General features: G+C 39.9%; 1 protein-coding gene across 2 annotated transcripts; it reads left to right on the forward strand.

The window, feature by feature from the left end:
- The first annotated feature begins 7,666 nt into the window (after nt 1–7,666).
- LOC118271307 (apoptosis-inducing factor 1, mitochondrial) lies at nt 7,667–11,350 on the forward strand. Of its 2 annotated transcripts, XM_035587342.2 has the most exons (8): nt 7,667–7,967; nt 8,410–8,447; nt 8,569–8,598; nt 8,734–8,919; nt 9,229–10,272; nt 10,489–10,689; nt 10,789–11,094; nt 11,191–11,350. In XM_035587342.2, exons 1-8 carry the CDS (start codon nt 7,874–7,876, stop codon nt 11,260–11,262), a joined length of 1,971 nt encoding a protein of 656 aa, XP_035443235.2. In that variant the 5' UTR covers nt 7,667–7,873; the 3' UTR covers nt 11,263–11,350. The 2 variants fall into 2 exon arrangements, with proteins under 2 accessions (XP_035443235.2, XP_035443236.2); XM_035587343.2 differs by lacking the exon at nt 8,569–8,598 and having other exon boundaries at nt 7,668–7,967.
- Nucleotides 11,351–12,124: the final 774 nt, after the last annotated feature.

A 12,124-nucleotide genomic window follows, 5' to 3' on the forward strand; every position in this document is an offset into this window, starting at 1 on the left:
ATTATAGGTTTGAAGAATAAACTTGCGTTGCTCTGTAAATGAAGAATTTTATTTTTACACATTTTATAACAAAAATAACATCTTAAAACTTACATTGATTCATTTACAAGTGCATAACAAAATCAAAATCAACCTGTAAATGAAGAAACGACAATTAAAGTTTATTCTTAGATATCTCTTTCTTCACAATTGTGAGTTACATTTTAAATAAAGAAATATTTAACTAAAATAACATCCATCTTTTCTTTAATAGAAAAATAATCTTGACACCCAATGTCACATTTACCACAAACAAAATAGTTTCATAAAATAAAATAAAATAGGTTTCATTCAAACTAAAAATTAAAGAAAATAGTATAGTATTTTACTTTACATCTCTCCCCTTGGAAAAGAAAATCTATAAAAGTGGAAAAGAAAATCTATAAATATACGGATACTGGAACAAGCTTCGTGACGTGAAATAAATTTGACTCAGTTTTCTTGTGCCCAGTATCAATTCTATATATCGATTTGGATATTTTCTCTATAATCTGAAAAGGACCAATTCTCAAATGATCTAATTTTTTTCTGTTCAGCTTATTGCCATTTTCCACATACACCATATCACCAACATTAAATTCATGGTATTCTCTATTCTTATCAAATAATATTTTGTTGTAATTGTGAGATTTTATTGTATTTTCTAGAGCTGTTGTTCTATCTCTTATCCAGTCTTGTTGTGTTTTTTCTTCCTTCAACTCTTTAGGTAAAATCGTAGCATCTGTACCATATAAAAGATAACTTGGTGAAAAACCAGTAACTGAGTGAATAGTTTTATTATATTTTTCTACACATTCATGAGCTATTTTTGTCCAAGCTCGTGTATTTTCCTCTTCATTAATTTTACATCGAATTTTGTTTACCAATGTTTGGTTTAACCTCTCATTAAGACCATTGGAGAATGGCGCATTTACTGCTGTGAATATCATTGGAATCTGTTTTTCCGCTAAGAATCTCTTAAATTCTTTTGAATTTATTCCAGGGTACTGATCGGTGAGAATCATTCCGATATTATCTGTTTCTGATATGTTTGTAACCAGTTTTATAAAATCATTTGCTCCTTGGGTTTTTGAAGTCAGGACAAATGCGTATCTTGTAAAATGATCTACCAGTAGATGTAAATATTTCTTTGTAGACCTTGATCCTCCAAAACCTCCAATTGTGTCTATAGAGACTATTTCAAATGGCTTCGTGGCCGGACCTAAGTGTGACATAAATCCAATTTTCCCTTGTCCTCTTGATTTATTTTTTATACAAATCTCACAATTTTTACTTATTTTTTTGATATTTTCTGTCAAATTTCTAGCTATGTATAGTGGACTAAGTGTTTTCTGCATCTGTTTGATTCCAATATGACAAAGGTTCTTATGTACTTTATTTATAAGTTCTATGCTGAATTTCTCTGATAGCATTATTTTTTCCTTGTTCCTGACTTTTTTATAGTATATATTTTGTTTTTTTATCATTCTGTCTTTATTCTTTTGTATTTCTTCATTTTTATTTTGATCTATTAAAATATCCTGCAGGTTAATTACATTTACAATCCTCAGTTGTTCATCTTTGTTCTCATCTGATCCCAATACAGGGTTTCTACTAAGACAGTCTGCTTCTAAATTGTCTTTTCCCGGAGCATATTTAATATTAAAATCATATTGTGACAGGTAATACATCAAATCACCTAATTCTTCGTCAGTCCTTGATTTCAAATTCATGTTTTCCAGTGGCTTGTGGTCTGAATAAACTGTAAATGACTTACCTATCAGCCAGTATTGCCAGTATCGTACTGCTTCTTTAATTGCCAAACACTCTAAGTAAATGGCTTTTTTCTTTTTTGGGTTCCATTTAACTTCTTTGAAAAGTATGCCACTGGTTTTTCTCTTCCATCAGGTTGTATCTGTTTCAATATAGCTCCAACTCCTTCTATTGATGCATCAGTGTAAATATTTATTGGCAAGTTTGGATCATATATTTCTAAAACTGGTTGTGAACAAAGTAAAGCCTTTATCGTATTAAATGCTTTTTCACATTCATGGGACCAAATGAATTGTTGATTTTTCCTTAACAAATTATGTAGTGGATCTAGTATAGTTGCACTATTTGGTATATATTTGTGGTAGAAGTTTATTTTTCCCAAAAATTGTCTAACATTTTTCTGAGTCTTCGGAGTTGGAAAATCCTTTATTGATATTAGATTATCCTTAATCGGTTTTACAGTATTATTTTGTATTATATGACCCAAGTATTTTACGGTGTCTGATGCGAAATTGCATTTGGTAAATTTCAATCTAAATCCTTCTAATTGTATTGCTTCTAACAGTTGTTCTAAATGGTTTACATGTTCTTCAAAATTCCGAGAAAAAACTAATATGTCATCAATATAGTTTACTGTAAAGCTTGTAAGATTGTATTTTCTTAGTATACTACTGAGTATTCTTTGAAAAATTGCTGGTGAGGTCTTCAATCCAAATGGCAAACAAGTCCATTGGAAATGTCCTTCTTGTGTTATAAATCCTGTCTTTCTTCTATCTTCAATTCGTAAAGGAATAGCCCAAAATGCAGAATTTATGTCTAAAGCTGTAAAATACATACAATTTCTAGTTTTTTCCATTAGATCTTCAATTAAAGGGAATGGTTGGGCTTGAGGTACCACTATTTTATTTAGTTCTCTGAAGTCAATACACAATCTTGACTTCTTATTTTCTTCTCTTTTAAAGGCTAATGTCACCGGTGCCGCAAATGGACTGTATGATTCTTCTATAAGTTTATTGTCTAGTAGGTTAGCTATTTGTTTTTCTATTTCTTTTTTGTCTTCTATAGTGCATTTGTAAGGCCTCTTACAGCAGTATTTATCTACTAATAAGTCTATTCTGGCTTCATACCCATTCACAGTTCCTATATCGTATTTATCCTTGGCAAAAACCGATTTATATTTTTGTATTAATTTATAAATTTTTTCCCTTTTATCTTCTTCTAAATGATTTACTTTTATTTCAAATTCCTTTTCTTTAATATGTTCATTAAAATTAATCTTATATTCCTTTACATATTCTTTACTTTCATTTTTTTCTTGTATATCTCTTCCTCTTGTTTTATGTTTTCTTGATGTAAGTATTGTTTTTGAGTTATTTTTAACTCCTCATTTTGTATCAACTCGTATGCCTTTATCATGTCTAATCCTATTAAAAAATCATATTTGAAATTTGGTTCATCAATGACGTAAACATTTACATTTTCTTCTTTTTCGAAAATTTTTATTTTTAGATTTGTCAAACCACTGGTCTTCTTCACACCATTAATTGTAACTAAATTTTCTTCATTTGCATTATTTTTCTTGGTTTTTAATTTTAATAATTTGGAATTAATGAGAGAAACATTCGAACCTGAATCATATACTCCATATATTTCCAATTTATCATTTATTAGTAGTTTGACTCTTATTAATGGTGTTACTATTAGTTTTTTTGTTCGTTTTCATTTAACTCTGCTTCAATCACTGAATTATTCACATGCCTTATAGATTTTCTATCAAATGTATTGTCATCTTTAACCTTAAACCAGCATGCAGCTTCGGGGTGGTAACGAGTACCTTTATTAAGCTTTTCGCATGTTTTGCATGGAGTACGTTCCTCAATTTTGTTATTTATCTTTTGATTTTCGAATTTCCTATAGACCCCATTCCTATTTTTATTTACCAAATGTTCATACTTTCTCACTTCATTGAATAGGTCTACTGTATCCTTCATTGCTTCTCTATTTATCTTCTCCCGCACAAATCCAGGTAAACCTGCAGCAATTAAATCCACCAGCGTACCTGTATCTATTGATCTTCTCATGTCCAGAATAAGTTTTTCCTTTTTAATAGCATAATCCACCAATGAACCATCCTTGTATTTAAAAAAAAGGGCATAAGTCACTTGGTTCCAGCCTTGATTCGCAAATGATTCACAGAACTTATTTTTCCATATCTGCCAGTCAGAGTTTAGTGTTAACTTTATAATCATAGAACTGTACCAATCAACACAACTTTTGTCCATGAATAGTCTTAGTATTTCAATTTTTTTCTCATCTTCCAAAATGTCAAAACGCAAACATTCTTTTTCAAAAATATCAATCCATTGGTTTGGGTTTGTATTTTTACTTGTAAATTTTTCAATCACAAACTTCTCTGCAATATATTTTAGATTCTGTTTTTTTTGATCTTGCGTGTTCTCAATCAATTTTGCAAATAATTTTTCCAATGAATCTGTATTTTTTTCTAATCCTCCAGATGTTTGCTTTTGTTCAATTTCTTCTAGATATTGCTCTCCAAATTGTAAATTACCATCTTCATCTATGTATACTTTTCTTAGTTCATCTGACATTGTCATCCAAACTTTTCTCGTTTGATGTCTTTTCTTTAAACTATTTTTCACTTTATTATACGCAGCTGTCTTTATTAACTCTTTATGAAGACTAACAGACTGTAGTTCTTCCGGTATAACAAACACTTTTTCATCTTTTGTTGTTATTGAGGTTACACAACAGACATTTGATTTCCCATCACTCGCTGGCATTAAAGCAAATTCGAAACGTAGCTGATCCATATTTTGCTTTATTTATTTAGGTATTTCAATAAACAAGATTGTCGTTTTATAAGATTATTCTCTAATTATAGGTTTGAAGAATAAACTTGCGTTGCTCTGTAAATGAAGAATTTTATTTTTACACATTTTATAACAAAAATAACATCTTAAAACTTACATTGATTCATTTACAAGTGCATAACAAAATCAAAATCAACCTGTAAATGAAGAAACGACAATTAAAGTTTATTCTTAGATATCTCTTTCTTCACAATTGTGAGTTACATTTTAAATAAAGAAATATTTAACTAAAATAACATCCATCTTTTCTTTAATAGAAAAATAATCTTGACACCCAATGTCACATTTACCACAAACAAAATAGTTTCATAAAATAAAATAAAATAGGTTTCATTCAAACTAAAAATTAAAGAAAATAGTATAGTATTTTACTTTACAAATATTATGTCTTTAACTCAACTTAAACATTTGTTGGTTTCCGGGGCACGCGTTAAAGTAGTTCGTGAATATTTTTTTTACGTTTACTATACTTGTTAAAACCATCAATACAAGTACATATTTTTTTTGACCCCGCGTTATTAAACAACGTTGCAAGCGCGCCTGTTGCACCTATCAACTTAGGCGCCCGCCGCCGTAGGAAATAAGGATCGAAGTCCCAAGACAGCTGTCGACCACTAATCCTAAGTATTTCATGGTGGACTTGACAGCTATTCGAGTTCCATTGACCACTGTAGGTAGGTAGGTAGGTAGGTAGGTATGTAGGTAGGTAAGTAGGTAGGTAGGTAGGTAGGTAGGTAGGTAGGTAGGTAGGTAGGTAGGTTCTATGTGATTCCAGCGGCGGTACGCGCTATGGAATGTGGCGGTAAACGGCAGCTACCTTGGATGTTCCTATTCAATGTTTAACTCTTATTTCTTACAATAATGTTCCCGAAAATGTACACAAAATGGTATAATTTAACCGTGAATAAAACCGAAGTTATTGCCAATAACTTCGGTTTCTTTATGTCTTTTTATATTTTTAATCGTGGTATATTTATGTATTAAACTAACACACTGTCAAAGTAATGTTATTTGCAGTTAAAAACATTTTTTTTTTCTTTATTACAATATTTATGGCAAGACTATTATTACAATATTACAGGCTATCTGTACTTATTTGTCTCCGGGACCTCCAACTCCGATTAAGCGCTTTATACATTAACGTTTTTGACGGGACTCGCGAAGGTCATATACGATCAGGGGCCTAGCTAGCGCCGTATCTGCCGTATCAAATATACGGGGCCTCTCCTGAACAAAAGGGGGGGCCCAAACAAATTTTTATACGGGGCCCCGTCAAGACACGCTACGCCACTGTATACGATACACGATGCAACGATGTCAACCTGCTGGATGTCAGCACTATTCACAGTCATTTTGCATCGTATCGTAAATGACCCGGTTGTGGCCACTTTAAGAATTTTGTCGACTTTGAGGCTTTCTTAACTTATAGTTTTAGTTATCACGAACATATTTCTTGTAAAAAGTCATTTAACATGTATTAACCTTGCCTAAGAAAACCCTTTTTTTAAAGAACGTCCAATAGAAAAATAACTGTATAAGAAAGAAAAAAAAAGGGAGTTTGTGCCATTTTTGGCCAGATTCGTGCCATTTGTGGCCACGGTCGTGTGCCAGTTCTGGCCATCAAAAAATACAATAAAAGTAATCAAAATTTATAAATTAAAATGGACATTTTACAAACAATGGTTTTTATTTAGTTTGGAAAATATGAAATATTATTACTTCACTTGAATTTAACTTACAAATAAGGAGATCAAAATTTATATGATGTTGGTAAAAGCTGCAAAGTAAACTGACCTCCCCTTTGTGTGAAGGCAATTTATTGCATCTCTGAAAATGAAAAATATGTATTTATTGATATGTAAAGCCAAGGAAAAAAAGCCACGATAAAATAAAGGGGAAGAAGTCGGGTGTCTATGTACATTAGTTTTGGCCAGCCATGTGGCCAAAGATGGAGAAATTCATAATTTTGTCTCCATTAGTGGCCACCTTCTAATAACCGCACTTCAGAAACATATGGCGACAAAATAACTTTATTTTCACTTAGACAATATATTCTTCATGTAGTATTAACTTAAACATCCAAACAATAAGCAAAGATTTAAAAAATAAAAACCAAATCCTCACCCGCTCGCCTTAGCCTTTTTGTTAAGATCTTAACAATTTCACCCTCAACTAAAAAGAATGACTTGTTGCATCGAAGTGAAGTTTGACACATCAAAGCTGCCAACGGTATCAGTGTCTCCAATATTCAATATTTTAAATACTGTACATAACAGAGTAATTAATTTGTCCATGCCTTAGTTATAAATATTTGAAGGTCCAAATGGCCACAAAGGGGTCGGTGGCCACAACCGGGTCACTTGCCCTATATGGTATATGACCTTGGCGGGAGTCCCGACAAAAACGTATGAAGCGTTTTACGATTTAATCAAGGGAACTTGCAGCCATTTGGAGGCCCCCCAAGACCAGAGGCCCGGGGCGGACCGCCCCCTCCGTCCCCCCTTAGTCCGCCACTGGTTATTGGTGCTACAGTTTTGGTGCCATTATAAACAATGCTTATGGGATCAGGTATTCTATTAACGGATTATTATATTTTTCATCTTGGCTTTTTCTTTCTACTTCTACTTTCGAATTTAGACCCAAATTGTACTAAGCGTAGGTGATCCTTTCTACTAAATAACGTAACTAAAACTAAATAAATAGTACTTAACTAACGTTTTGGATAAAATACTCGAGATAAAAAAGAAAAATAAAAAAATTATAAATACTTTTTACCTTTTTTTTGTATTTATCCGAAAATCGTCCATCTATATAATAAGAAGTCACAATACATACATACAGTGTATACTGTATGAATTCGAAAAATACTTTTTCTAAAAAGTGAAAAATCGACTAAATACATATTATCTAACGTTTCCTACGAAGTTTAATAGTTAATACAAAGAAAAGATAAATAATGTCATTTTTGTCAAGTGTCAAACAAAATATAAAACTGACAACTGTCAAAATCGTGAAACAGTTTTCTAACCTAGCGTTGAACATAATTTCACAACAGTTTTTAAATATTTCAAAGATGTATGAGAACGAGTATATTTATTTTAATTGAATTTACATTCTTCTAAATATTTTTATTCTATATAGAAGTAAAGTTCCTCTCGTGTACGCGCGAAGTAAGAAAAAATAGTTTAGTAATGCTTAGAGCGAGAGCGGTATCTGCAATTTACATCGAGAGCCAAGCCCTCGAACTGCTCTCCGCGGCAAGAAGAGATGTTTACAAACTATTCCGTGAGTATTCCGTCTATGTTCAGGTTTGTTATATACTGTTGGAGTTGCAAGTGTTTGATGCAAAGATAACCTATACGTGTATTATTGAAGTGCTCGATAACAGTGTGAACCTTTTCTCGTTTTTCATAATTTTGAATTACTTATTGGGGCCAATGGGAGTGTAAGTAACTGGAAATTAGAGAAACATTAACATGCAATTTTTCCCCTATCATAAAAATATCTCATTTTCCACTGAGGACTAATGAATTACAAATTTTTGAGATATTGAGATTTTAAGAAGCACGTTTCACTCACACTGGCGCAGCAGTATGATTGATCGGTTTCTATATATAAATCTATCAAATGTCATTTGGTCTACAGTACACATGTAAGACTTGATGGTAAACTTAACTGATAAAATGTATAAAGCTGCAGCAGCCTGATGGTGGGTCACTTGTTGCAGGTTCCAGTTCCCTGTGCAGTCAGGCATCTGCGTCACAGGTGAGTACTGTCCTGGGGTGTGTAGCACCCTGCTTTGGTGAAGCAGTAACTATTTTATGACATAAACTATTAGCATAGTGAACGGATGTGGTGAATTAATGTGCTTGTATGTGATTTCAAGCTGCCAAGGAAAATAAAGCGCTATAGAACGGTAGGTACCATGTGAAGCGTTGTAGAACAGTAGGTACCATGCCAGCCGCAACAGCTGCAGTCGTAGCCGCTGTGGACAGAGTGCGAGATTGAAGATGAATCCTAAGCCACACAACTCTCTCACTATGTTCAACAGACAGTGTTAACGTCCCCAAGAGGTGGGTCGGAGCATGCCGCGGCGCAAGCTGCCAGTGCCCCGGCCGGGGGCGGCGGCGGCAGGGTCCCGGCCGGCGGCGGCGGCAGTGGCGGCGCCAGGCAGGCGGCGCGCCGCTCCTGGACACTCGCCGCCACCGCGCTCACGGTCACGGCATCCCTCGGCGGGGTTAGTTATCAATTATTGTACAATCTCCATGCACATAATGCAATTTTATCAACGAAATTATATTTCACATGTTTTGAGCAGCAACTGTTTCATTTGTTTTCAACAATCACTCATAATAAAAGAATAAGTATGTAATGTAGTAGACTAATGTAAACTTACAACATTAGGCGGACTGTATGATTAAAACACTTACAAAAAAGGGTAATTAATCAACAAAAGTTTCAGATACACTTATGGCGAATGCCAAAATTAAAATTTTCCTGTAACAATTTCTTTGTGTTGCTGTTATATTACTATACAATACATCAGGTGTACTTGTACCGAAAACTGAGTGAAGAGAAAAAGGACATAACCGACTCAGAGGAGCCGCGCGCTGCCAGCGCTCCCAGCGCGGTGCCGGAGCCCGAGCCCGTGCCCGGCGACGGCGCCGCCTTCCCCGCGCACGTACAGTACCTGCTGGTGGGCGCCGGCACCGCCTCCTTCGCCGCCATGCGCGCCATCCGCTCCGCGCGGCCCGACGCGCGCGTCCTGCTGGTGGGCACGGAGCACGAGCTGCCCTACATGCGGCCGCCGCTCAGCAAGGAGCTGTGGCGCGAGCCCGACCTGGCCGCGCGCGCGCCCCACCTGGACGCGCTGTCCTTCCGCCAGTGGAACGGCCGGCGCCGCGCCGTGGCCTACGAGCCCGCCGCCTTCTACGCCGACGTGGAGCAGCTGCGGGACGCGGGCGGCGCCGCCGTGGCGCGCGGTTGGCGCGTCGTGCGCGTGGACGCGGCGCGCCACGAGGCCGAGCTGCGCGCGCCCGGCCGCGCGCCCGTCACGCTGCGCTACGACAAGTGCCTGCTGGCCACGGGCGTGCGCGCGCGCCGCACCGAGGCGCTGCGCGACGCGGCGGCGGCGGGGCGCGCGCTGGCGCTGCGCGGCGTGCGCGACGCGGCGCGGCTGGCGCGCGCACTGGAGGAGCCGGGCGTGCGGCGCGTGGCCGTGCTGGGCGGCGGCTTCCTGGCCTGCGAGCTGAGCGCGGCGCTGGCGGAGCGCCTGGCGCCCGAGGGCCGCACGGTGACGCAGCTGTTCCGCGAGGCGGCGCCGCTGGGCGCGGTGCTGCCGCCGTACCTGGCGGCGGAGGCGGCGCGGCGGCTGCGCGCGGCCGGCGTGCTGCTGCGGCCGGGCTGCGAGCTGCTGCGGGGCGAGCTGCGCGAGGACGGCGTGGCGCTGCGCCTGGCGGACGGGGCGGACGAGGCGGCCGACCTGGTGGTGGAGTGCGTGGGCAGCGAGGTGGATGACGACCTGGCGCGGGCGTCGGGGCTGGAGACGCACCCCGAGCTGGGCGGACTGCTCGTCAACGCGGAGCTGCAGGTGCTGTAATTTAATACAAAGCGAGCGACTTGCAGTCGTGTCTGGTGTACATGCAGTTGGCAACATTCACTCCACTAGTTCATGTTTCTAATTGATGTGTAGCGAATGTATACAGACCAGAATACGCTTCGTCACGTGAGGCGTGCCATGGCTTGTTTGATCATAAGATAACTATGTCTAGTTAAAAGTTTTGACTGCGATGTTACGTGTGTGCAGGCGCGTAGCGACGTGTACGCGGCGGGCGACGTGGCGTGCTTCTACGACGTCGTGCTGGGACGGCGCCGCGTGGAGCACCACGACCACGCCGTCGTGTCCGGCCGCCTCGCCGGCGAGAACATGGCGGGGCTCGTCCCGCCCAAGCACTACACGCACCAGAGCATGTTCTGGAGCGACCTCGGCCCACAGCTCGGTTACGAGGTCAGCGCTCATTGCTCGGCCTCCGCTCGGCCTCCGCTCGGCCTCCGCTCGGCCTCCACTTGCCTTCGTACCCCTAGCTCACCCGCACTCTCTTCGCAGGCCATCGGCATCATCGACTCGCGGCTACCCACAGTGGGAGTCTTCTCGGCGGACGCCGTCTCCGAAGAAGCTGGCGCCGCACAGCTAGCCGCCGCGCATGACGCCAGCGGCGCCGCCGTCGCGGTGCCCGCCAACGACGTGGCTGTGGCGCCCAGCGCGGGGCCCAGCGCGGGGCCCAGCGCGGGGCCCGGCACGGAGGCGGAGGCGCGGCGGTACGAGCGCGGCGTGGTGTTCTACCTGCGCGAGCGCCGCGTGGTGGGCGTGCTGCTGTGGAACCTCTTCAACCGCATGCACGTGGCCCGGCAGGTATGTACTGCGTGCAGCCCCACCCTGCTCCGCCACCCACTGTCACCGCCGCCCCACCCTGCCCCCGCAGCCCCACTCACCTCTCGTTGTGCGCAGGTGCTGGCGCAGGGCGAGTTCGAAGACCTGTTCGAGGTGGCCAAGCTGTTCTCTCTGCACGAGGACGAGTAGAGGACACACCGGGCCCGGGAGTCGCACGCATTTATCTGTTATATTTGTAAATAACTAATATAAAACAATAAAACTGATCTAGTGACTATTACTGTAGTTTTGTATCGGGACTCGTTTACTACATACAACCCTATACGTACAAGCAATGGCGTGCAGTCCATACATATATGCAAAGACTTTGCCTACCCTACAAATATAGTGTACAAGTAGTAAAATTCATATTAATATGAAAAATATAGAAAGATACTTCAGGCAGAATGGATTGGGTGCCATCCATTTGCAGCACAATATGCTCACAACATTTTGTAGAAGATGATTTCATAATATCTAATAAAGGATATAAATATATTAAACCTAGACCGATTAATAACGACATCCGCCAACAATGACATGTGTCAGTGTCGACATCTATCTACAATGACATCTGTCAACAATGACACCTGTTCAAAATGACATCTAACAGTAATAACATGTATCAGCAATGACATCTATCGAAAATGTTATCTGTCCAAATTGACATCTGTCAGCAATGACATCTATCGAAAATGTCATCTGTCAACAATGACAAGTGTTAGTAACGACATCTGTCATCAATGACATCTGTCCAAATTGACATCTGTCAGCAATGTAATCTGTCCAAATTGATATCTAACAGCAATGACATCAATCGAAAATGACATCTATCAATATTGACAAGAGTCATCATGACATCTGTCAAAAGTGACATCTAAAAGCAATGACATGTATCGGAAATGTCATCTGTCAACATTGACAAGTGTCAGTAACGTCATCTGTCATCAATGACATCTGTCCAAATTGACACCTGTCAGCAATGACATCTATCGAAAATATCATCTGTCAA

The sequence above is a fragment of the Spodoptera frugiperda genome, chromosome 9, assembly GCF_023101765.2.
Source record: "Spodoptera frugiperda isolate SF20-4 chromosome 9, AGI-APGP_CSIRO_Sfru_2.0, whole genome shotgun sequence".
NCBI classification, from domain to species: Eukaryota; Metazoa; Arthropoda; class Insecta; order Lepidoptera; family Noctuidae; genus Spodoptera; species Spodoptera frugiperda.